Below are 26,394 nucleotides of genomic sequence, written 5' to 3'. Positions count from 1 at the left end.
GCCCAGGGAGCGTAAGGTCAGCCTTTCAGATAAAGCCGCCGCTATCTCAACAATAGCGAGGCGTCCACTCGCAAGACCGCGGCCGCGCGGCGTGATGTGTCATTAGCTAGTGATTTTCCACCCAACATTTGACCACCTGGTTCTCTTAATTAATTCACTCCCCTTTCACTCCGCCCCCCCTCCCTAGTGTTCATCCTTTTCATTGTGTGCCGGGTGCAATCAATTCTCCTATAATGTGTACGCGAGTGCAGCTGTCCGCAAATCGAGTTTCTATTAATGAGGTGGTGTTGAGGGGGTTGAAACGATGCTACATGGCCTGGCGCGCGCGCACGTTTGGGATTGTTTGTTTTTCTTAGCTTTTCCTGCAAGTGCAAGTTTGAGAAAACAGAGCGGGCCAGGCCGGCCGGCCGGCCGGCGTTTCGCCCTTTCCCCTCCTCGTAAATATTTCGACGGCGGCGTGACTTATCCGAGACCAAATAATAGTCCCTGGTATACAAATAGGCGCAATTAGAGCGTATGTAACAGGCTAAACAGGTTGCAAATATATGGTGTGTAACTAAAGGTGTGTCTGCTTAACCCTCATATTTACGCCCATTTAAGTGTCCACTTTGGAAAAAATGGCCAGGTTTTTCTTCACGCGCGTTGGTAGTAATCTGCAAAGTATTTAATCGATAAAGACGTCCATTGGATGAAATATTCATCCGTTGAACAGTGGGTGTTTGTTTTTGGTCGACAACCTGACTCGAGATAGATGCTAACTGGCTTCTCCTTTTTTGGGTTTGGGTAATTTTGAAAAAAATATGTTTTACCTCCCGTCACCAAGTTCACTTCAAAAATTGTTTTTAAAAACTTTGTGATAGAGTTGGGAGTTTCCCGTTGAGGGACAGATGACATTTTTTTTAAGGATTTAGTTTTGAGATGAAGCCGTTTTCACATGGTAAATGCAACAATAGCAAAGCCTGGTAATGCGCCGTTTTAATATTTTTAAGTGAACAATGAACATTTTAAGTGTTAAAAGTAGACTTGCAAAAAGTGAACATATCTTCGAAATCTTGACTTTTTTTCTAAGGCCTTCATTCACGTAAAGTTTTGCAGTGATTCTCTAAGTATGTACCACTAGTGCGGTTCAGCTTAGTCATATTTAACTTTGAAATTCAATGAGAGGATTTTATTATTAAGTGGTTTACCTAGATTTGAATGAACACGGCGGTACTGCGTTTTAAAATAATTCGTCTCATTGTTAGAAAGTGTTTTCGGTAGGTACTTAAGGTAAAAAGTTTGGTAAGGACTTAACTACATTATGGTGTGTGCTTCAAATAGCATAACTTTCCCTAAAAATATTATTGAATCTACTGTTAAATGGCATAAAAGGCAATATTTTGTCAAAAGATCAGTTTGGGAATAAAAATAGTAGGTCGTCACCTAGTTCCCAAATGTTTGTTTGGCGTTTGAATGTCTTCCATGTTTTCCTTTTCAGTTGCACAAAGATGGCGGCCACATTCAAATTGTCGTCTTTACGTGAAAATGTTTACAAACCCTGTTGACGTACTTCAAGTTGTGTAACCCCCAAATTTTTAACCATCATTTTTTAAACTCTTCTTTAAACTGTTTTGAACAACCTTTCCCATTTTGATAATAGATTAAGACCCAAAACGGTAGGATAATATCAACAAAATACAGAGTTTAGCGCTAATCCAAATCTAGTTCGGCCCAGTTTGTTTTTCCCAAACGGGCGTCTCCTTTCCCAAACGCCATGGCCAAACCGTGTTGTCGCCGCCGCCGCCGTCGTAATTGTTCTCCGCTCAAGTTTGACCCTCCAAAGACGGGACGGAGGGCGTTTAGGGCAGCGCAAGAAGTTTTTGGTGCCCTTCCCGCACACCCTGCTCGCCCTGCGCCCTCATCCTCTCGCCCGCCCCCCGCCCCTCCTGTCACCATATGTTTAGATGCTGGCCAGAAGATTCGCCGGCGCATTGGGGTGGATCAGACGAGCCCACGGAGGGAGGGAGAGCAGGGGGGGGCACGGCGGGGGGTGGCCTGCCAGTCAACTTCCAGTACAGGTCAGTACAGGACCGCATGAGCACCACCTCCTTCTCCTCCCCCCCTCCTGCTCATCCCCTCCATTCTGATGGCAGCCCACTCCCCCCCCAACTCAAATCCAGCCGTGATTACAAAAAAATAAAAGAAAAAAATCGAGACGTCGCTTCCGTAGGGTCGCACTCGAAAAACAATTCAATCGCGACATCCGCGGGAATCATTTTCCCATTTGGACTCGTGACGCCGTGTTCGATAAGGTGGACAATTAGCGGATAAATTGGAGGAAAGAGAATGTGTAAAGTTTGGGATAATTATAGGCTTTTAAAAGACAGTTTTACCACAATGGCCGACACAAAGTAAGGTCATTTAATAAAAGATAACATTGCTATTTAAACTGTATTGTATTGACAAGGATAGATAAAATTGAATTGAATGCTTTTATTGTCATTACACAAGTATAATGATATTTAAAGCTTTCACCACAGAGTGCACAAATAACAACAACAAATAAATAATCAATAAATAAGTAGTCCAAGTGAGATCAGGATGAGTTCCATGTTTTTGAAGATGTCAATGTATAGTAATGATAAATAATCAATATATAAGTCATAGATATTTAAGTATTCATCATAATAAATAAGTACTAGTCAACATAGATATGTAGTCACATTGAATAAGTGGTATAAAGTGACTAAAGTGGTAAGCAGTAAGTCTTGATTAGGTCCTCCTAGGTCCAGAACTTGAGTTAAATATGGTGACGGCTCTTGCAAAGAAACTGTCCTGGAGTCTGTTTGTCTTGGCTGTTATGGCCCTGATAAGCAATAGGCCACAGGTGTCAAAGTGGCGACCCGGGGGCCAAATCTGGCCCGCCGCATCATTTTGTGCGGCCCAAGAAAGTAAATGATGAGTGCCGACTTTCTGTTTTAGGATCAAATTAAAATGAAGAGTAGAGATGTATATTAAATTTCCCCATTTTCCCCCTTTTAAATCAATAATAGTCATTTTTTAATGATTTTTTTTCCTGTATTTTTAGTTCAAAAATCATTTTGTAAAATCTAAAAATATAATATAAAAAGCTCAAATAAACATTGTTTTAGATCTTTAAAAAAATGAATATTCAGGGATTTTATTCCATTTATTTAAAAAAATCTAAATATTATATCTAAAATGGTCCGGCCCACATGAAATGGAGTTGACGTTAACGGCCCGCGAACCAACCCGAGTCTGACACCCCTGCCATATGCACAGTTGATGGGCAGAACTCACAATTTTGCTCTTTTTCTCGTCAAACCGGGGCCCCCTTTTTAAAAATATAATCAAACCCAACAGTAGAACATGAGGGCGTTGTCCTAAAAAAAGTTTACTCCAGTAATTCATAAAATCCAGTTTACTTGGAAGATTCTACGGAATTATCGATATAATCCTTGATTTTTTTTTCCTGGTACGGAATTTTCGAGGCACGTCCACGTTGTCCCAATTTTTGCCACGTGGCCTTTCAAAACTGGAATTGGTGTTGTGGTCAGGTGGAGCCAAGTCATATTCATTTGTGGTCGTCTTGAATGTGCCCTTTTCATGGAAAAGATGGCGTCATCCTCCTTCAGTCCGTCCGTGCTCATCGCATCCAAAGTCATGTGCCGCCTTTGTTTTCCTTCATGTCAAACGGCAAAAAAAAAGTTACGGCCGTCATCGGTCCGTCCGCCGTGATGTCATCGTCAGATTGTGTTTATTCCATCCCGAGCAGACAGTTGCCGTTAATGGAAATGACACATCGTTGGCGACTTCGCCAGTGATTGGATTTCGTGAGATGCACCGGGGGGAGTTTTAATGAATCTGACGCCCGCTTGGAAGTCTTAATAATGTGAAATTAATTCATTTTTGGGCTTCGGTGAAAGGCGGCGCCAACTGTTGCATCACCATATTGTCATGTTTTAAAAAAAAAAGTTAAACTAATGCATTTATCTCATTTTTAAAAGCTTCCATTGATGGTGATAGACGTCCAATCCATTTTGGCGACCGCTGCCAGCCTGAATTGGTCGTCTATCGCCGTCGGTGGAAGTGAAAAATGATCACTTAATCCCTGCCTTCCCATTGGAAAAGGTTTTGATGTCTATAACAGCCAATAGCAGCGTATATAGTATATATATTTGTATAAAAGAGAAATGATCCCAGTACAAAAAAAATACTGTTTCATACTGTGTATTTATATTTACACTAGTGAAACAAAATTAGCTTAACAGCGATAGCATCAAAGAAAAAACACAAAGGGAGCTCAGTTTATCACATTGGAATATTTTTGGGAATAGTTTGTATGGTTTATATGTTTAAATGTAATTTGTTAGTGCAGTAATCCCTCGAATATTGCGGTTAATGTAGACCAAACATGGCCATGATAATTGAAAAATTGCAAAGTAGGATTACCCCTATTATAACTTTTTTTTAGTGCTGAGTCCTAGTAGCTTTGCGTGGATTTTCACATTTTTATGAACTTTAAAAAAATAGAATAATAGCAGAAAAAAATCGCGAGGAAGTGAATTTGCGATAATTGATGCAAGACCCTATTTTGTGCTACCAAATTCATTTGCAAACAAACTTTTCTAATAACCCCCATTATATGGCTTTTTTGCTACATAGCTTTATTCAAATTGGGGCAAAAAAATAATTAGCATGTGCTCTTTTTCCCTCCTCGATACATTTCCCAGGTGTCAGATTGGTACAAAATAAGGCGATTCAACTCCAATCCAAAAAAAAATATGCTATCGGGACACCCCTAACGATGGCTAACATTTTTTCAGGAAAACCCAAGTCAGGAAGGAATATGATGACTCACACCCAATGTTAACTCGCTCTTACTCCTCTGCTTGCAGCTGCAATGGGTCGGCCAGCCATTCCAAATCTGTAACTCATTAGCCATCGGCGGGCTCCTCCACTTGGCCCACGGCGCTAATCGCTAAAATGACATCATTGGCAATGATGTGTCAGATAGCTTTTCTGCTGGGACAGACAAAAAAAGGCGCATCCCATTGAGAATGTCACCGAGCCCTTTTGAAATAGTCGCACATCTGGGCTAGACTGGAGTGAGTTTTAAGTAGAGGAAGACGTGGAACAACTCGAGATGGCGGAGGGGCGCCAGTGGGGGGGTCTTAGATTATTCAGTTTTGTGCATGTGTATGTATGTGTGTGTGTGTGTTGTTTTTTTCTTCTTCCATGCTCTCCCTTTTGATTCTTTCCTCTCTCTTGTGCAGGAAGCATGCCCTTAACTGTCACAGAATGAAGCCAGCCCTGTTCAGTGTTCTCTGCGAGATCAAAGAGAAGACAGGTGAGTTTCCACTTGGCTCGTTTCCCTTTTATTCCGAGTTGAAACCCACTTTTGTTGCTGCTGGCTGCTGGCTGGCTGGCGCCTTCCCTCCAATAATGGTTTCCTTGCATCCCAGCTGTACTTCCTTCCTGGCAAATAGACGGCGTGACGGGATTGTTTTGTTTTGTTTTTGGGGCGATGAGAATTCGTAGAAACGTTTGGTTGTTAGCTAAAAGTGGCTACGAGTAGCACCAGTGCTACGTGGAGATTTGTTTCAGTAATGCAACTGCCGTTGTATTGATTTTAAACGGCGAAAAGTTCATATTTAGTCTTTAGCCTTTGAAGGGAATTGACTTAAATGGAAAAAAAGGGATTTAAATTGTAATTGGGGTGTTCTGTTTTTCCATTAACGTGTTTTTAATGTATAATCGTCGTCATTCCGGGAAAAACTTAGAAATAATGATTAATTATAAGATGTTCGTATTTCATTTTTAGCCTTTTAAGGGAATTGACTTCAATGGAAAAAAAGCGCTTTAAATTGTAATTTTTCTGTTTTTACATGAGCATGTTTTTAATTCAAAATTGTCTTCATTCCGGGGGAAACAGAAATAATGATTCATTATAAAAGGTTCGTATTTATTCTTTAGCCTTTAGCGCTTTAAATTGTAATTTTTCAAGTTTTTCCATTAACATGTTTTTAATTTAAAATTGTCTTCATTCCGGGAAAAACGTAGAAATAATGGATTAATTATAAAAGGTTCGTATTTCATCTTTAGCCTTTTAAGGGAATTGACTTAAATGGAAAAAAGAGCTTTAAATTGTTGTTGGGTTTTTCAGTTTTTAATTTAAAATCGTCTTTATTCCGGAAATAATGATGAATAATAATAATTTTTGGACACTTTTTGGTTGGCGATTCCAAATCGATGATCAGATTTTCGGATTCTTGCATAATTTGGGCGTAAAATTCCCGCCGTGTTGGACAGCAGGCCGATCCCAAAACAATCTGCGGGCGTTATTGCTTCTCCGTCAGCGCATTAAAGCGTCTCCACACGCTATTTTCCCATTCCCTCTTAAAACGTCGACGTTCGCCGCGCCATGGCCCAATTATAGATCGCTAATAAATTGCTCTGCGTATCAATGCGGCGTGCGGCTCAACTCCATAAAGTCCAAAGAGCGGCGAACCCTTCCCCGTAATCTCGTCGGATCTCCACGAACGCGCGCTAGTATTTCAAATCCGCTCGCCGTCGTGGCGGAATTCTTTTTGGAGCGAAATCGGGTGGTTATCCCCAACTCGTTAGCTATTCCGGTCAGCTATCTGACAGACTAGAGCGCGCTTCAAAGGGCGGCTGGCAGATTGATGCTCGTGGTACTACCGTCAATGGGTGGGATTTGGAATCCCCGTCCCCCGCCCGCCCCGATTCCCGCTGCCGTATCTCCTCGCTGAAAAAAAAAAAGCTCTTGTTCAAATACAATTTGAAAAGGCTGCAGCGCTCGCCGCCCGCCGTGGCCCTCTGTCAATAATGTATTATTGCTCTCTGGTGATTGGAGAAAAGTACAGGCTGGGCTTGAGCGAGCGAGCGGGGGGGGCAGGGTACACCGTTTCCCTGGCAACCACTGCACTTATTTACCCTAATGCCATTCACTTTGATTTTCACATTTGCTATCCAGGCCGGCTAACTAGAGAGACGCTTTCTTAGTATCGTACCTGCCGACGTATTTTATACGTTAATTGATCATTTCAAATTCGGTAGGATGTATAACAACTTTTGCAAGGGATTTTTTAAGTCCATTTTTTTGTAAAAAACGATCTCATTTGAGCCATTTCGGCTCGAATTCGGATCGTCTCGGTCGCTTGTAGCGGACAAAAACCTCATCGTTGATTGCTAATATTGTCATGCTTTAAGCATGATATTCCCACGCACATTCCCCTTTAAACCATCTGCCTTTTCACTATATAAATATAGCGCGTCAGCAAGCAATGTACCCAGAAAGTCATGCTGTCAATACAGCGACATGTACAGAATCTTGAACTGATTGGGCACCCCGTCCACTTTGGAGATCTTTTTTTAGACTTTTAAGTGCACCCTATGTAAGAAAATATATGCCGTGTTCCATTTGTACATTTTTTTTATTTTTTATGGCTTAATAAGGGGAATTGCAATCATTAATAAGGGGAACAATTGGCCGAAGTTGACAGTCATGTAGTATACTGGTCTTTGAGGGGCAGCCAGTGTGTAAATAAAAATAACCTTAAAATAGCCCAAAACAATTAGGGGTCACCTTGAAATCCCCCCCAAATCAGCTGGAACCAACAAACGGACCAGAAAGTCCATCCAAATCAATAGAAAATGATCCCAAATTAACCAAAAGCCTGCTATTGACCGCAACAGACGTCCAATTCACTCAACCCGGCCTTGGACGCTCATCTTCCAGCGCCATTGACGGCTCTAGACATCCAATTCATGTTGCCTAACGGCGACTAAGTCAATTTTTGGGGGCCAAAAATCAACTGGTTTGGCTCACATGATACCATGCTGGCTTTTATGTGGCCCGAGTTTGACGCCCCTGCGCTAGATCATAGGCAGTCTTTATTATTATTATTATTATTTTTTTCCACCTACTGACATGCAGTTGTCAGCGCATCCCCATAAACGCCGGATTTCTCTCTCTCTCTCTCTCTCTCTCTCTCTCTCTCTCTCTCTCTCTCTCTATCTCGTGCACATACAGTACCACGTACGGCGGCGCGTTGAAGGAGGATAAAAGCAAAGTGGGTATTTGGGTCTACTCCTCCTGATTCCTTCCGCCTTGTCCTTTCCTCCCTCTCCTTTTCTCTCCTCCTCACCCTCACTCCCTTTCTTGAAAGAGAAGACTCGCTTTGAACTCGGGGCTTTGATATGGTAATGCGATGGTGCCGTTGGAGGAGGGGAAGGTGGGCCGCGGGGGGAGGGAACTCGAGGGGGAGGCGAAGGGAGGCGAGGGGAGGCGACCGGGTGAATTCCTCCGAGTGCTGCAGTTGGTTAGATTGTTTTCATTGTAAAGGAAATGTTCTGCGCAAATGCCAGTGCCCCCTTTTTCGCTACGCCGTCCTCGCCGCCGCCACCCGAGCGGTCCGCCCCGACCGGCGAATCAAACGTCGGCGTGAAACGCGATCCTCTTTTAATAGTTCATTAAAAAAACACGCTCGGCAGAGGGAAGTAGGCGGGACGCAAAACGATCAGAGGCAAGCGTTCTGGCGTCTTGGCTTCAACTCTCGTTCGGTTCTCGTGGGCATTTACTGTAAAAATAGCTCCCGTGTAGCGCCACGGCTAAAAAAAAAACAAGGCAAAAAAAAATCTCCCACAAGCCATTGCGGGTGGGATTAGCCTCAGAAGTTTTTCTCGTTTGGTTTGGGCATCTTCTTCTAGGCGTTTTCTCGCTGGCTTTTATTTATTTAGTTTTTTTTCCCCGTACAGGAAAAACAACGGCCGTCAATCAGCGGTTTCCGTCGCAACCCTCGAGTTCCTTTTATTCCACGTGCTAAGATTGGCAATTTATTTCCCGGCGTGTTTTGAATAGGCCTGGAATTGTTTTCACCAGGAATTGATTTGACAGCGTGCACCTGGGAGACAACAAGCGATATTAAGTAGCTCCTTTTCTTTCTCCCCTGATGGACGCACATTTTACATTGAGTATATGACAGTATACAAACTTATTTTTTATTTATCGAACCCTTTTAGAGGGCACTCGTCGGCCGCCGAGGCAATCCGGTTTGACCGGGAGGGTTGGCGTCGACGTCGCTCAAAATGGATTGGACGTCTGTTGTTGTTGATGGCGTGCAGTGCGCTAAATAACATTCAAAAATAAGTTATTGGGGGCGTATTTCAGGTTTTTTTTGGTCATTTTGTTGACATGACATTCATGTATAATTTTTTTTAATTTGTGAAAAATTAATAAGACATACAATAATGATGAATCATTGGAGGAAAAAGATATGCCATCCATTTTGATTAAGTAGTTATAATATTGTTAGTTTTAATAGTCTGGCCTGCTTGGACCGAAATGTGATGTTCACACTATAAAATGATGATAGGTCTATTTATATATATTCTTAATCATAAATGATAATCACCTTTTCTAAAAAAAAACATTAAAAAAAAAGATAATATTGCTATTGGGATAAATGAGGCATTTTTCTCTCTTTAAGACTTTAACATTTTGCCCGTCTTGCTTTAACATTTTAAGTTTTTGCTATTTTTGCGCTCATGTTTGACTTAAGTATATATATTTTTTTACTGTGTTTGTATGAACCGTATAAGCATTACTAAAGTTTTTTATTAATCAGTTAGCATTAGCACTCACAGTTTATTCCCAGCAGTGGTCGTGGCATGCATCACAATACAAAACTATTTCACTCACCAAATGGCCCCAATTAAATGTTAATGGAATTGCAGCAAGATTGTAAAAAAAAAAAAAACAGACTTCATTAAGCAAGTTGTTTATTCCCAAGCGCCGTAGCGCTTCATTCGTTTACACTAGCCCAACTTTCAAAGTGTTGACTTGAGTAAGTAAAAACAAACGTCTTATCTTATCTTGAACTCACAAACATTCTGCTTTCAAGTGACGGTGTAATGTATCTGTTTTCTAATGCGGTTTTTTTAATCACCTTTTTGCTATTCATTTAAAAGCCGGGTGAATCCAGGGGCTCATCAAAGCATGTTAATTATTACAAGTCTTAAAGACATCAGTTTAGAAAAGCTATTAAAAATTTATTGTTGTTGTTAGGAACCAATGGCCTGTCATTGTTATTATATATACATTTTATTTTTAAGCCCCGCCCCCCCCACTCCTCACGTGAACCAATTCTCAGCTTCTTAATGATTTTTTTTCGATTTATATTAATGTAATGCAGCGAAGTGGGATTATCTCATTGCTTTTGGGGGGATCTCACTTGAGATGCGTAGTGTCCTGTCACTCAACCGCTCGAACTCCTCGAAGCCCCCACCTCGCTTTCACCAGAGAATGGAAAAAAGATGGTGCGTGTTGGTGGCGATGGGGGCCAGGGGGGCCAAGGGGGGGTTGTGCGCCAGTGATACAAGGAGATTGATGAGGCAGTAAGAGCGGGAGTAATTACTCCGTGTCCATTTCCCAAGCCAGATTGGCAGACGGCTAATATCACACAGACCCCTGGCCCTGACAGACGCATCGGCAGAATCGAAACCCCCCTCCCCACACAGCCAAAAGCTGGACGGATCGCCACCCCCCCCCAACTTGAACCGGGGAAGCCAGGCATCTCAACCTTCAGCTTGGGGCCTAATGGTGTTAATGGTGTGTGCGGGCTAGCCGGCTTTCCCATGTGGCGTTATTCCTGCAGGAATAGGATAGGACGCCTGTTTACTGACAAGGCTGTCTGGACACCGAGGGGTCCGGAGAGGACATTGTGTCATCGGATCGTTCTCCTGTTTTGCTCACGTCAATCAACAAATCTGTTTTAAACGACGCGGCTGTGTCGGTGGCAGTGGCGGCCAATGAATTTGTTCGTGTGGTCGTTAAAGGCGCGCTGGTTTGATACGTTTTGGAAGATCTGGAATCGGTTAGCGACGTTATTTCGCTAGCATTTAGCTGTGTCTTTAATATGATGTTATACAGGGGTCGGGAACGTTTTTGAGAGAGAGAGCCGTAAAGAATTCATATTTTGAAATGTTATTCCTTGAGAGCCATATTGGGAATTTAAAAGTCAAAACATGTGAAATTTTCAAGTACAAAAAGTCTCTGAATTCTTTTGAATTGTTACGCTGTTGCTTATCAATCACGATCAATAAGAGTATGCATGCAGAAGATTCTAATGCAGGCTAGCAAGCCATATGTGGCTCATTTTTTGGGTACATATGACTCACCGTTAACCTGCAAGCTAAAATGTACCTCTACCGGCCCTATAATCTTTTCTTTTTCTTCTTTTAGACTCCCTTGTGAACGCACGCTCTCGTTGATCCTTCCCCCTAGCAACAGTGTAATTATGTAGTTAAAATAATTCTGAGACTTTTTGTACTTTAAGTGTTGAAAGGACCCCAAAATACCCACACAATAAAAATATGATGGTTAAAGTGGCGCTAAAGGTTCCGTCAACACCACAGGGCTAACGTGACGCTCCTATTGGTGCGTTTGGGACTCAGCGGTTTCCATATTTTTGCTCACGTTAACGGAGAGCCATACACACCCATGAAAAGAGCCACATGTGGCTCCCGAGCCATAGGTTCCCTTCCCCCTGATGTAATATAGGATTGTTTGGCGGCCACTAGGTGGCCTGGTGACTGTCCTACCTGTTTGGCAAAAGCTCACATTTGGCTCACATTCAAACGGCTTCGGCATAGAAATGTATTAAGATGCGACAAAAGAAATCGCGACGTGTTTGGACCGGCGGACTTTTTATTGTGGCGTTATTCCTTCAGGAACGGGGCGCTTGTTTTGATGTATTTCATGTGGATTTTTTTTGGAGACGGCAAACAAAAGAATACACACACTGCTGAAATGGACTTAATTGGGCAAGGCGGTGGAAAAATACAGTCACAAGACATCTTTTTTTTCTTTTCTTTCTGCACGATTGGCACGAAAAAAGTAGACCACCCTCGTTGCTATGGATGAATCACTATTATATCGAGGAGAAAGAAAAGAGACGCAAATTACATTGTGATTGCCGTTATTATAATTTCTGGTGGCTTGTCGACATCATCAAAAAAGTTGAATATAGTAGCAGAAATAGAGTTGAGTTTTGTAAAATGGAGATTTCAGTTCCTTCACGACCCCTTCATCTCATCTGGTCCGGCTCCCAGCATGCCCCGTTGCCCCCCCACACAGGCTTTCTCCTTTAAAGCGAGGTGTCTGGAATGGAAGCCATGTAAATATGCTCTCCGCTGGATTGCGCCTTGCGTCTCGGTGGCAAAGGGGTGGGTGGGAGAGTGTCAGATCCCAGCTCTTAATCCTGACTAATTAGGGATTAATTAGAATTGATGGGAGCCTTCCACCCCTCCGCAATTGTTCGCAGCGCCACCCCAGACTCTTTGTACGATTTACGCCGCGTCATAAACGTGGGGATTGGCGGAGATATAGCGGGTTGTCGTCGAGGCTGCAAAAAACACTTATTTGTTTTAAAAACAACAGCAGTCGTCGCTGCGCTTGCTCAGTAGTGGCGTTTTAGCAAATATAGCAGATGTAAATTGGCGGTAATGTGCTATTTTTTCGTGGACGTTAATCCATTTGACACTTTTGTAACCGTGGAGACCAGAACCGGATCTGGTTTGAAACCGTTTAAAGAAGTGGAGTGAAGTAGTGAGTATGTCAACAAGTGAAATGATGTGAATTTGGCATGCTAATGTGACTCATTTCTTTCTGTATTTTTGACTATTTCGTAGCTATTCTATCCAAAATGGAGTAGAATGCCTCCTTTTTTGTGTCAGAAATTCTGGTTGTGACATCACAACCAGAATTGATGATCTTTTCTAGCTTCTTAGCGCTTGGCTAGCTAGGTTGACAGAAAAGCCAGACGGTAATAAGAGAATCAAAACCCATGCTAACAGTCTGCAAACTCATTCTGCGTTTGTTTTGGGAGCTTTTTAGTGGGAGGGGCCAATGCATCTGGGGAAAAAAAGACTAATCTACCATCTAATTACATTTAGGGAGGCATTTGTTAGCAAAATAGGGTCCGCTATCATTTCAAAACCACTTGGCGTAGTATTTGGTCGCAGCTCTAAACTTTCAATCCGTTTTCCTCGATTTGCGCCGACGATAACGACGCCGGTGCGTATATTTTTTTTATCTCCCAACAGCTGCGCTCGTTCGTACTCGACGAGGCTCTCGGCCGAGCGCCGGCGCGGTGGTATTTTGACCAGCCGTAAATCTAACGAGCAGGGCCACTTTATTCCTCGCAGGTATATCAAGCGGCGTGGGCTAAACACGTCGGCTCGGCGCCGTGACACCATCTGACTGTGTCATAATGCTTGTTCACGTGTTATAAATGAGGAGCGCCCGTCTGATCTATCGCTTAATTGCGGCATCATTTGCATAACAGTGCAAATTAACGACCTCTCAAATGAGCGTTCATTTTTCACAAAGTCTTTAGGAGCTCCTTAAGAGTCTGCGCTAATGAGCACAGGAGGCAGCTGGCCTGATGAGAGTCGACTGGGGGGGGGGGCTTAACCATGGCCCATAATGCATTGCTTTTACATTTTCTTCTCCGTCCTCTCGTGACATTTGGCAAAGCCGCTTTTCATCTTTCCTCGCGCAGAACTTTATATCACGCAGGAGACCCACTCGTGTGATGCTCTTTCTTTTTTTTGTGTGGATTAATCACGGGTTGAAGCACGGCGGGTAAAACGGGGGGCGCTCTCGTGCGCTAGGACGGGGGAAGGACGTGACGGTAGCGGCGGGGAATCGAACCATCCCGAGCTTTGCGACGCGTGGCACGCTGTAAAAAGTCGAGGTGCCGTTGTTGACCAATCAGCACGCGTTAAAAAACATGTTGATTTCATTTGTTTGTTGACGTCACCTTTCAAAAGGACACACGGTAGTTGTTTGGGTTTTAAATTACGCTATAGTATTTTTCTTTTTGTGCCACAAAAAGCGGTAAATATAGTAACTTTTTTTAGTAATCATAAATGATAAATCAATCAAGCCCATAACGACGCATGGATATTCTTATGTGTGGTCTCAAAATGTGTCAATTTTTTCATGATGTATTTGATAATATTCATTGATTTTCAAGTTTTGCGAGGGTGCCGGAGCCTATCCCAGCCAACAACCAGCAGTACGCAGAGTAGAACCTGAATTGGTACTAGGTATTATTTTTTGATATGTTTTTAATGGACTAATATTAGAAAATAATAGAATTTGAATGAGATAAAACCAGAAATGCATTCTGATGATGGCCTTCGTAGCACAGTAAGTTTTTATTTATTTAATTCCATAGTATTCTAAAGGTTGTGCAAAAATTTGTTATGTTAAAAGAAACAAAACATTCCAAATGCTTTCCTACATCATCATATCACCATTTGTTAATTTTTCCCTTCATTAATCATGGAAATGTGGTTAAACGCAGAATGCTAAATGACAATCTGAGTGCAAAAATTCTATTTATTTTTAATGCGGTGACTAAATAAACACGATTAGGTTTTTATCGAGAAATACTGGCCATTAAACTTAAAGTAGTTGTAATCACCATTTGGAAATAGAGTCCATCCAGTTAGATGCTGCAATATAAACATAATAATAATAATAATCTAGTTTATTGTTTCTACTCAACTCTCCGCTCACTTTTGTAATCACACATAATATTCATATTAATGATTAAGACATAGCCAGGCCTCGTTTACCTGACAAGACTAATTGATCTATCCCTCATTAGTGTTTAGTGTGTGTGTGTGCGTTTGCGTATGACTCTTGGGGGAGGGGCTACGCCTCGTCATCTCTCCGCCGTCCGATTCTCCGGCTTTTAGTTGATTAACTGCTGATTAATGACGTGCCGGGGCCAAAAGTGTAGCCAAAGGTGCGAGCCGCTTCGTTCCGCGGCGCCATCGGACCACCTCGTGTTTACTACGCTCGCCATTTGCGGCGGAAAGGGGGGGGGGCTGCGTGCCACGGGACTCTGGTGAGCTCCCAAAACAGATGCTGATTAGCGTGAGCTGCTTAAAGTAGCCATGAACATATGGATTCTGCTCATTAAGTTGACTGTACACCAAAAAAAACACACAAAAAACTCATTCTGTGTAAAGGGAGGAAGGTATGGAATGTTGACATTACAACGTTTTCACTGACTTAAACCCCATTAAGAAAAGATCTCATTTGATGTTGATGGCGTCCTTGTCCATAAAGCCCCGCCTTTCTTTTAACGCATTCACCGCCGTGACTGCGATAAATATCAAATCCACTTTAACTGGCGTTACGTAATTTAGCTTTTAGCTATCCGTCCCGGTCCAAATAGATTGGACATCTAGAAGCATCAGGGGCAGCTAATGAATTCGTTTATGAAAAATGTAATATTTGCTTGTGGACATTTGGGCTCTTTAATATGAACAAACTGTACTTGGTGCTTTTATACTTTTGGAACTCCAACTTAATGTTTACAACAAATTTACTCTGCCACTCTTGATTACATTAACGTGGGAAGGAAATTTGTATTATCGTTTCATACCATAAGCGTGGGGTTCTCGTTTTGCGGCCACCGGGTGGCCTCGTTACTAAAATACCGGTTAAGTGAATGCTCACATTTGGCTCGCATCCAAACTGCTTTAGCATTAAAATGGACGGTTTCTGAACTAACATTCAAGCAAATTCCTTCGCGCAGCAGCCCATGTGTAAACGGTTAAATTCCCCGTCAACCCCGACCGGGCCATCAACGTCACCCAGCAGTTTTAGCACGCCAATTAGCGGCGAACGCTGCCGGTAGCACTACTACTTGTTACCTCCGATCGGACCTTTTCTTCTAAGGTGCGCCTTCTTTGACTGTACATCTTTTTTTTTTTGTGGCGAGATCTCCGCGTCCCACTTCTCTTTATCTGTGTAACCAAAAAGGATAACGGATGTATTCACACTGCCGTCTCTTCGGATTCTTTATATTTCTGTAAGCGCAAGCTAGCTCGCCCAAAAAAAAAAAAAAAAAACACGCCAGGCAGGCACTTCTTCTCCCGTGACTCCCTTTTGCCATTCTCCTTGGTTCTCCTTCCACCCTCCCTTCCTTCCTCCCTTCGTTCCTCACCTTTTTTGTCCCCCCTACCTCCCCCCCTTCTCTCTTCCTCACCCTTCCCCTATCCTTCTCTCCCGCTTCCCTCGCTCTCTCCCAGTGAAAGGCTGAGAATACCCAAGGGAGCTGATGCAATTAAAATGCTAATCCTGTCTGTCTACAGAGAGAGGGAGAGGGGGGGGCTGACAGCATGAGGGATTGCGGCTCACATGGAGAACTCGACTGAAATGGAGAACAGGGGGGGAGGGAGGGATGGCGCTGAAAGGGAGAGGGGGGAGGGGAGGTCGGCGTCGGGGAGACGGAGTGAAAAAGGGGATGCTAGCGAGGGGAAAGACAGACAAGGATAAAGCTTGCGCCGCCAGCCCGAGCCGAGTCGTGCGTGCGTGCGTGATATACCGACTGCGTTTAGGTCTTATCTGCGCCTCGCCGTGGACGCCATTACGGTTAATGTACACGGCGCCGAAGCTCTTCGCCCTTTACTGGCGGGCCGCCGCCGCCACGCCGTAGCGTCCGCGGCGAGGCGCAGAATGAGAGAGGGAAGCATTATGTATGCAGCAAAAAAAGCCCAGCTGGATACCCTGAATATTTCATGGCGTACGTCGCTCGCGCCGGCGAAGGGGCGGGGAGCATGCGCAAAGTGGCCGAGGGCCTGGCGAAGGAGGAGGCGGGATGAGGCGGATTGAAGTCGCGGCGGAGGGGCGCTTCAGCAAAATGGGGGTTTTTAAGGGTGATGGATTTTTTTTTTGAAAGGTGGGTTTTGAAGTCTGATGGCAACAAGTACTGCAAAACAAGTATGGCGATGGAGTAAAGGAGCGTGTGAAATAGGGACACATAAAGTATAATCAGATAATATTTCTTGGGAAGAAGCAACGGCATTTACAAGCACATTTTGCCATGAAAGTAAATGCTGCTTTACTCGGAAAAGGTCAAAAGTCGCAAAGAAAATAGGCCCTCGTTTTTGAACCTGATTAATCTCCGTCTGAGACCAGTGTGGATTTTTCTTTATACTCATTATATTTATTTTATTTTTTTACCCTTGCATTAATGGGTAAGTGTATTTCCAATTAAAAAAATATATTGCAAAAATACAATAATCATTCATTATTTGAAAATAATATTCATTTAAATTTATTTCCAATTTTACAAAAAAATACAAAAATTCCATAATCATTAATTATTTAAAAATAATATTCATTTAAATGTATTTCAATTTAAAAAAAATTACAAAAATACAATAATCATTAATTATTTAAAAATAATATTCATTTAAATTTATTTCCAATTTAAAAAAATACAAAAATTCCATAATCATTAATTATTTACAAATAATATTCATTTAAATGTATTTCAATTTAAAAAAAATACAAATATACACTAATCATTAATTATTTTAAAATATTCATTTAAGTTTATATCCAATTTTAAAAAAATACAAAAATTCCATAATCATTAATTATTTAAAAAAAACATTCATTTACATTTATTTCAATTTAAAAAAAAATACAAAAATACAATAATCATTAATTATTGAAAAATAATATTCATTTACATTTATTTCCAATTAAAAAAGAATATTACTAAAATATAATACTAATGATTTAAAAATAATATTCATTCATTCATTTTCTGAACTACTTTATCCTCACTAGGGTCGTGGGGGGTGCTGGAGGAGACAAACAACCAATCCCTCATGGCTAGGGGCAATTTAGAGTGTCCAAGCAGCCTAGCACGCATGTTTATGGAATGTGGGAGGAAACCAGAGTACCTGGAGAAAACCCACGCAGGCCCAGGGTGAACATGCGTTATGCACTCGCCACGGTCCAAACGGATGGGACGACGGCCTTGAAACGTGATCATTGGATACTCAAAAAAACCGACCTGGCCTCCACAGAAATGCGCGGCGTACACAACACAGCAAGCTAACTCTTCCCGGCATCTGCTATAATGCCACTAGACCACTAGACTGTGCTTGAGTGCAATTGTGGGTAATCACGGCTTAATAGGAGTAATTAGGGAAGTGTAGGGGCATTAGGCTACAGCTGGGGGCCATAATGAGCTGGGGAGGGGCAAATGGGGAAGGGGGCGTAAGGGTGGGAATCTTTCCCCGTTGCCGGTTGGTTGCCCTCTCTACTGCACATAAGCTCTATGTCCTCCTGAGTGGACTGTAGCATACCTTTCAACTTGTACGTTTTTCCCGTATTTTCTACGATACATTTCAAATTGTGTACAACTTTTGTACAGGATTTTTTCAAGTCCGTTTTTCGTAAAAGCGATCTGGTTTTACCCATTTCGGCTCTAATCCGGATCGTCTCGGTCACTGCTAGCAAACGGAAACGTTATAGTATTGTCATGCTTTAAGCATAATATGCCTTTTCACTATATAAATATAGCGCATTAGCAAGCAATGTACCCACAAAGTCAAGCTGTCAATACAGCGACATCTACAGAATCTTGAATTTAGTGCATACTGGTGGGGAAATTTTAGACTTTTAAATGGCCCCTTTGTGAGTAATTATGTGCAGCGTTGAATTTGTACTTTTTTATCGCTTAATAAGAAGAATTGCCATCATTAATGAGGGGAGCGATTGGCCGAGGTTGACAGGAATGCAGGAAAATAAAAATAAAACATCATGTCTGACCCCGCCGTGGACATTGAAGGCGGCACGACGGCTTCGTTCTTCTGTCGGAGCGCCGACTGTAGTTAACCTCTGACGAAAGATGGCGACGGGTCCTCAAATGGCATTTTTACGTCGAGTTAAGAAACAGAGAACCTGGGAGGGAGGAAAAAAGTGGAGGGAAAATGATGGGCGAATCAGGGTCATTAGTTCAGGCGGCAGGGTCTGCTGCATTCCTCAGTCCTAAGATGGGGGAGCAAGAAGAGAAGCAGAGAAGCAGAGTAGGAGACCAGGAATGCGCTTTGGAAAGACAAGAGAGACCTTAGCGGAGGGAAACAAACGGGCAAGAAGGAACAAGAAAAGGAGGAGAAAAAAAGGGAGGGAGGGAGCAAGGGAGTTAGGCCCGTTTTTTTGCTACAAATGGCGGAATACTCATTTATCAAACCAAGGTTGGAGGGGGAACAAAAACAAAAAACTTAAGAACTCATCTGCTTGTTCTGTGGCATCTGGAATGCTTGAAACGTTTTTTTTTCTTTTTCTTCCATTTGTTAGGACAACGGCTAGCCGCTAACCTGTTTTTCTCGAGGTGAAACGTAGACACCATGACTTACGACGGCGTCGTGTAAAAAAAACAAAAAATGGCAGCACGCAGAATGAGTTTCGCGCTCTCTGACCTTTGACACGGAGATTTGGTTAACTAGCGTAAACTGCGCCGCCCGCCGTTGACGGTGAACATTTTGTAAGTAGAGGTGTACTTTATATGTAAATTCTCTAATTCGTCCCACAGTCCTCACAAAGCTACCAACTAGACCCTTTAAAATTGGTCAGTGTCCCAATTTGGTGTGAAAGACACAAAAAAATAGAGAAAATTATAAGGAAATCAATTATTAATGTCTTAAAATATATAAAGCATATGAAAATTGACCAATTGCCCACTGAAATATCTCTCTTCCGCGGCCGTTATAGATGTAATACCCGTGTTGGTCCGTCAGATGGCGGCAAGCGCCCGTTCTAGCAGGCCCGGAAGTTGTCCACTTTGTAGTACATTTTAGACTTTTACGTGTGCCCTGTGTGTGTGTATGTGTGAAAATATGTGCTACGTTGCATTTGTAGTTTTTAATCGCTTAATCAAGGGAATTCAAAATAAAATAATGGATATGGAAATGCATTTACTTTTTGGGGGATTTTGTAACTTGGATTTTTTTGTATCTCGAGTCACTCATTTGCATATTAAAACATTTTTTAACCTGAAACGTTGGTACCTAGGGGCATTCGTAAGTAAAGGCACGATTGTACTTGGAGGAATTTTTTTTTACACAAATGTAACTCTCCAAAACAAAATCCAAGTCGACTTGAATCTAAGGCTGGCCCACATCGTACGAACTGCCGAATGATTTCAAACGGAGTAAAAGGTTGAAAGTAAAACGCTGCAAAGTTTCTACCAACAGAGCAGAGTGTTATCTGGAGGTTTGTGCATGTGCGAAAAAGAGAGATGAGAGCGTGGCCGTGGGCTGACAGAGGTCCCGCTATAATACAGTGGTGGAGAGCGCCCACTGATAACTATACTTATGGCCACTGGGGCTGCTAGTGACAGCACATGCGCTCCCATTACCGCTCCCATGCCTCATGCCCTTATCTCTGGCAGCCTGCCACCGAGGGGCCGCGCTGCCCTCTGCTGTGCGTTCCCAGCACCACCCGGCCTTTGCTTAGTTTAGCTATTTGCTTAACGGGGGGCATCTGGTCCGGAGGGCGCTCTGTGGATTAGACGTGGACGGAGGCCCCAGCCAGTTAAAATAAGACTGCAAACTAATCCGTTGTCAATGAAGTAGTGACTCCGGTTTGAGTTTGATTTCTTTGATAAAGGGACATATTCATGTAAGTGAATGTATATGCAGTAATCCCTCGAATATCGCGGTTAATGTAGACCAGACCTGGCCGCGATAATCGAAAAATTGCAAAGTAGGGTCATTATAACGTTTTTTTTAAAGTGCGGAGTCCTCGTAGCAAAAGTTGCTTCTGCTTATGAGTTTCAGCATGGATTTTCACATTTTATGAACTTTAAAAAAATAATAATAATAATTGAAATAATTAATAGTGGGGGGAAAAATCGGGAAATAGTGAATTCGCCATAAGTAAACACGCGATAAATGAGGGATTACTGTATATAAATATGTAAGATTTCCATCTTTGGTCCCTTGTGCAGTTTGAAGATAAACAATGATATACACACACTATACACACACACACACACACACACACACACACACACACACACAGAAGTAGCACAGTTCTAGTCAGCGTTGTGATGGCAATTTTGTTCAGGGTTGAAGATGATTGGCCAAGAGGTTCAGAGACGGGAGTTGACGTATGCTAATTGATATTGAGTTCCAGGTATGGTTTAGCTAATTTAGACTCTTTTTGAAGGGAACTGCAGTCACCTCTAGAGCCAGCCCTTGTTGATTTGTTGGATATTTTTTTTACATATTGTTGCATTGGAAGAGGAGCTTTGTGATGGAAGATTTTGTAAATGTGGCAGTGTGATCGATGTTGAAGACCCTGAAATGTGGCGCCTGACCTTGACTAACTGTGATCTTCCCTTGTCTCTTCTCTCATCCATCCAGTGCTGAGTATACGAGGCGTGCAAGAGGAAGACCCCCCGGATCCGCAAATCATGCGCCTGGACAACATGCTGCTGGCGGAAGGCGTGTCCGGGCCGGAAAAAGGCGGAGGGTCGGCCGCGGCCGCCGCTGCCGCCGCGGCGGCGGGCGGCTCGCCCACCGACAGCAGTATCGAACACTCGGACTACCGGGCCAAGCTGGCTCAGATTCGTCAGATTTATCACTCCGAGCTGGAGAAGTATGAACAGGTACAAACAATCTTTAATCAGGTCTTTTTAAGACAATACATCTGGATTGGCTCCAGTACATACATAGATATACACTATCTGCCAATCAGCAGGCTGCCATCTGCCTAGCTCCACCCCCAAATGTAATGGTTACCTAAATATGGGAAAAGCAGTTTCCGCTATAAAAAATGACCTTTCTTTCTTTAGCCATTCTAACTGAAGATTTTAAATTGACGTCCAATCTTTCAGTTTTTATAAGTAAATGATTACTTTTGAGTATAAAGTCTGCACTAGCCAATGAAATGATTTGCAGTAGGGATATTTTGATCACATATTTTTGCACATAAGTCCGAAGTGTCACTTTTTTCAGCCGACGATTTAAGACGTCAAAGCCCCAAAATGGCCGCCCTTTCCCAATTGCATGTGTCTGGGAGGGGGAAAAAAAAAAGAAAAACCTCCCGTCCACGACAAGCGGATTATCCAGTCCGAAAAAGTCAGAGAGGCGAGACGTTGCGTTCATAAGCAGCGAGTCTCGGGCGGCACCTGACAGCTTCTCCACTTGTTGTCTTTCTCCATCTCAGCAGTAGCTTTGAAGACTTGTCTCCCTCTCTCTGTCTCCCCCCTTCTCTCCCTCCGCAGGCGTGCAGCGAGTTCACCAACCATGTAATGAACCTGCTGAGAGAGCAGTCTCGAACGCGGCCCATCTCGCCCAAGGAGATCGAGCGCATGGTGGCTATCATCCACCGCAAGTTCAGCTCCATCCAGATGCAGCTCAAGCAGAGCACCTGCGAGGCCGTCATGATCCTGCGCTCGCGCTTCCTCGACGCCAGGTCGGCGCACGCCACCCGGACGCGCCTCCCGAGGACGCGGCTCAATCTTTTCTCTCTCTCAATCCGCCAGACGCAAGAGACGCAACTTCAACAAGCAAGCCACGGAGGTGCTCAACGAGTATTTCTACTCCCACCTGTCCAACCCTTACCCTAGCGAGGAAGCGAAGGAGGAGCTTGCCAAAAAGTGCGGGATCACCGTGTCTCAGGTGAGCAAAGCGGGTGGGCTTCGAACGCCCGCCGGAGTCTTTGAACGCCCCCGTCCACTCGTCCTCAGGTCTCCAATTGGTTCGGAAACAAGAGAATACGTTACAAGAAGAACATCGGCAAGTTCCAGGAGGAAGCCAACCTCTACGCGGTCAAGACGGCAGTGGACGCCGCCAACGTGTCGGCGCAAGCTAGCCAGGCCAACTCGCCGGCGACGCCCAACTCAGGTAGCCCGTGGCTTCGTCGTTTTTCTTCTTCTTCCTACCTGCAGGGGGCGCTCACTTAGCCGTAGCCTTAGCTTTCCACGCCGGCATCGTCCGAACGAGTCCTTGTGCCGCGTCGGCCGTTCCCGCGCTGAAATGGCGATGGCCAATGCGGGCTTTTCACGTGGGGTCACCGGGGTGACGCGGTGGGTTTGTCTCACGCAGGCGACAGCTACCTTGGGCTGCGATTGCTCAACGGGGAGGGCATCAGCATGGCACCCTCTCTGCAGCCGCAGGTACGCACCCGGGACGGCGACCACGTTGGCGCGCTCCCGGCCGGGATAGAAAAAAAGCTTCCCTTAGCCTTAGCCCCCTTTTGACCCCTGACCCCAGACCTACCCCGAAAAGGAGCGCCAAGTAGAACAATTCCAGTCTCCCGTCCTTCCGTGGTGTGAACGTGTCCCCGTCCGTCCCAAGCGCTCGATTCCCTCTTTAGGTGCGGATAAGAGCGTCCACACTTCCTGCCTCCATTGTTCCTTCCACTTTCCCTCCACTAAGTGTTTCCATAAATATCGGCCCGGCGACACGATGCTCCTCTTTTTGGCTCGAAATCTCAACCTGCCCTTGACCGCCATATACGTAAAAAGAGAAAAAACCTCACGACCCGCCAGGCTTAGAATGATGATGAGAAACGGACCCCATAAAACAAGATAGAGATCAAAATAGTGTGAATTTTGCCTTGGATTTTTTTAATTTATTTTTTATAGGGATACTTGTTTTGTAAACCACTTTGTTACGTCTCCCCCTGATGGTAAGCTATACCAGGGAGTCGCAACTACCACAGCAGAAAGATTCAGTCAATGATGATCCAGACACACATTGCAAGTAGCCTTCAATGAGGATTTATTAACAAGAACGTCCACCAAAACTGGGACTACGGGACAACATAGGGGAAGCAAAAGATATTAAAGCGGCACCCTCAAATAAAACAGTAAAAAAAACACCCTCCCAGACAGACTTTAGCAGCCATAGACGACAATAAACGTCCAATCCATTTGACCTAGCAAGGGTCATAACTTTTTTTTTAAAAAATGGGCTTATCAGGAGCCAGACAGATGAAAATTGGGTCGCCCGGCCTCGTTGTGGTCCGGTACGAGTGCTTGACTTTGGTGTCGTGTGTCGCCAGGTGGATACCCTGCACCGTGCTACACACCTGACGGGCGGCTATGAGGAGCTGTCAGGTAGCGGCCTCTACACCCCTCATCGCCTGGATGTACGTAACGCCGCAAAAAGCATTACATTTTGCTCAAATTCGTTTTTGACATGACTTGAGTCATTTTTTTTTAAACGGACACCATTTCATAGCAACTATTTTGTTATTACTTGTGGTCACCTATGACATGCTAAGTATTCAGAAATAATGTATAGAGCTAAAAAAAAAAAAGTTAAACTGGTATTGGGGGAAAAAGTATGAAGAAAATGGCGATAATACAAGAATATTATAAAAGAAACATCCGATTCCATCAAATCTAAAGCAGATTCAAATTTTAAAGAAGTCAACCAGTGTTTCCTCACTTTCCAACTGGGCCTTGGGAACCAACCGGTCCCCATTGATTGCGCTAAATTAGCTAAAACTCACTCGAGTTGGCATTTTCATTTGAAAGCAAAATTTCATTCGAGCTAACTTTTCTTGTGGCCGCAGGCTAACAGCTGGCAGGACCCAAGCGACCCCCCCTCCGGCACCCCCCCTCCCGGCAGCGTCCACTCCGACACCTCTAACTGATCCGCCCCGGCGACCGTTTGGACGTCTTGGCGCGGACGCCATCCCTTCATGAACACGACAGACAGACACACTGTGCTGGAACGCAGGACGGCGACGCAACGCCACTTCGGACTTCGTCCCGGCAACTCGCAGCGAAATCGGTCAATTGCCCCGCCCCCCCACAACACTAAAAAAAAACGATAAGTAAAGGAAAAACAAAAGAAAAAAAATATCGTCATCCCCCCCACCTGTCACGCCGTGGGCGAGAGTGTTAGCGAGAGTGGATGGAACTAATGTTGTGTTTGGCGAGGGGTCGCTAGATTTCTCTTTTGCTTTTAGTCCGCTAGTTTCTCTGATTGTAGCCCATTTGGTCTTTTTTTGGAAATTTTACTTCTTTTTTTTTTGTGCGTGTGAGAATGCACCAGCCGCCACCAAAAATCCACAAACGCTGCCAATAGAGCATCTGGGGGGGGCATAAGGGGGTGGCGATATCTTGCAAAACTCGTCGTCTTCCATGCATGTTCCGACTCGTGTTCTCATCTTCATTTAGCCCCGCCCCCTGCTTACCTTTTCAACTCCGAAAAAAGTCGAAAAACTAAAAAAAAAGGGTATAACTAATACACAGTCAGACCAAAAAACGGAAAAAAAGCGGCGAGCGTCATGTCACTCGAGCACGACGACTTCTGTTGAACCAAAACCAAAAATAACACAGTCACTAATCATCATCACCACTATTTTTATGTGTCTTGTATTTTTTGGGGGGGGTAGGAGCGGTATAAAATTCATTTTAATTGCCAATAATTAAAAAAAAAATGGATGGAGCTTCCCCGCTCACGTCTTTATTACCAAAAAAAAACGTTTTAATAACACTTGCGTTCTGAACCACTTTGGAGCATTTTTTTTGTCCAAAAAATTCCGACGTCGGCGAAGCGACAGAAAGACCAATTTTTTTGGCTTTTTTGTGTCAGCGAGGTGAATAAGTTAACGAGAAAAAACAACTCCAGCGCCCAAATGCGATGCGATATATCCCGGCCGACATGTAATTACTTTTGTTCCTGGTAAAACAGCAAAATGTCACGAAGCTCCTCCCACCTTCCCCGCCTGCCCCCCCTCTTTTTTTTTTTTTCTACCTGTGTAATGGATGTCACTGTACAGTTTGTGTAATGTTTCACCGTTTCTTTTATACACTTTTCGACGCTTGGTTCAGATGCTACTTTTAATTTTTTTTTAATTTGTCCCCCCGTAACCACACGTACACACGCGCAGGACTCTCTATATAGCTCTGTATCAACTTTTTATTATTATTATTGCTATTATTTAGGCTTTTGTTACATAACCGGGTGGAAATGTTGGGCTTTTAGTGCCCAGGATTTTTGCTACTGTGGAGAATGGTGGTTCACATCAAGTTTCTAGATGGGGAAAAAAAACCTCCACAGTACCAAATTTCGCCCCCCCCTAAAAAACCCTTGATTATTATCCTTTTTTTGTTCTCTTAGTATATTTGTATCACCTCTCTTTCCCTTGTATTTACCCCTCTCTCTACCTCTGTCTTTCCATCTCTGTTGTATATATATCTAACCCTGGACCCCTGAAAACCCCCACCGCTGTTTTCAGACCCACGCGTCAGTCTGAAGTCCTTTTATACCTCAACTTTAGAATTGTTCTAGAAAGAAAGAGTTAAAAACAAAGGAAGAATGACAAATTGTAGTGTTCTTATTAGAAATTAATAAAAAAAATTAGTGTGATTTTTTTTCTTCCCGTCTTTTTTTTCTTCTAGTATTTCAGTTTCAGATTTTAGGAGTGTTTTGTTTTATAAATTGTCACAAAATGATCTTGTGATAGTCAAATGTAATAAAAAAAGAAAGAGAGATTGCACCATCTGAATCAAGTCTTAAACT

The 26,394-nt window shown here is 43.4% G+C and overlaps 1 protein-coding gene across 7 annotated transcripts in view; it reads left to right on the top strand.

Annotated features, from left to right (window-relative positions):
• pbx4 (pre-B-cell leukemia transcription factor 4) overlaps positions 1 to 26,241 on the top strand; it is a 28,075-nt gene extending 1,834 nt beyond the window's left edge. For 4 of the 7 annotated variants that reach the window (XM_077618496.1, XM_077618498.1, XM_077618497.1 and 1 more), the window contains exons 3-11: positions 1,944 to 2,057; positions 5,277 to 5,350; positions 21,274 to 21,518; positions 22,137 to 22,327; positions 22,398 to 22,533; positions 22,602 to 22,758; positions 22,960 to 23,030; positions 23,921 to 24,007; positions 24,437 to 26,241. In XM_077618496.1, the coding sequence (XP_077474622.1) occupies positions 1,944 to 2,057; positions 5,277 to 5,350; positions 21,274 to 21,518; positions 22,137 to 22,327; positions 22,398 to 22,533; positions 22,602 to 22,758; positions 22,960 to 23,030; positions 23,921 to 24,007; positions 24,437 to 24,517 (1,156 nt within the window). In that variant the 3' untranslated portion in view covers positions 24,518 to 26,241. The remainder of the gene's footprint in view (positions 1 to 1,943; positions 2,058 to 5,276; positions 5,351 to 21,273; positions 21,519 to 22,136; positions 22,328 to 22,397; positions 22,534 to 22,601; positions 22,759 to 22,959; positions 23,031 to 23,920; positions 24,008 to 24,436) is intronic. The other 3 variants (XM_077618499.1, XM_077618500.1, XM_077618501.1) reach the window with 3 other exon arrangements.
• Positions 26,242 to 26,394: the final 153 nt, after the last annotated feature.

This window comes from Stigmatopora argus, chromosome 14, assembly GCF_051989625.1.
Source record: "Stigmatopora argus isolate UIUO_Sarg chromosome 14, RoL_Sarg_1.0, whole genome shotgun sequence".
NCBI lineage: Eukaryota > Metazoa > Chordata > Actinopteri > Syngnathiformes > Syngnathidae > Stigmatopora > Stigmatopora argus.
This window is presented reverse-complemented; position numbering and strand designations above follow the sequence as displayed.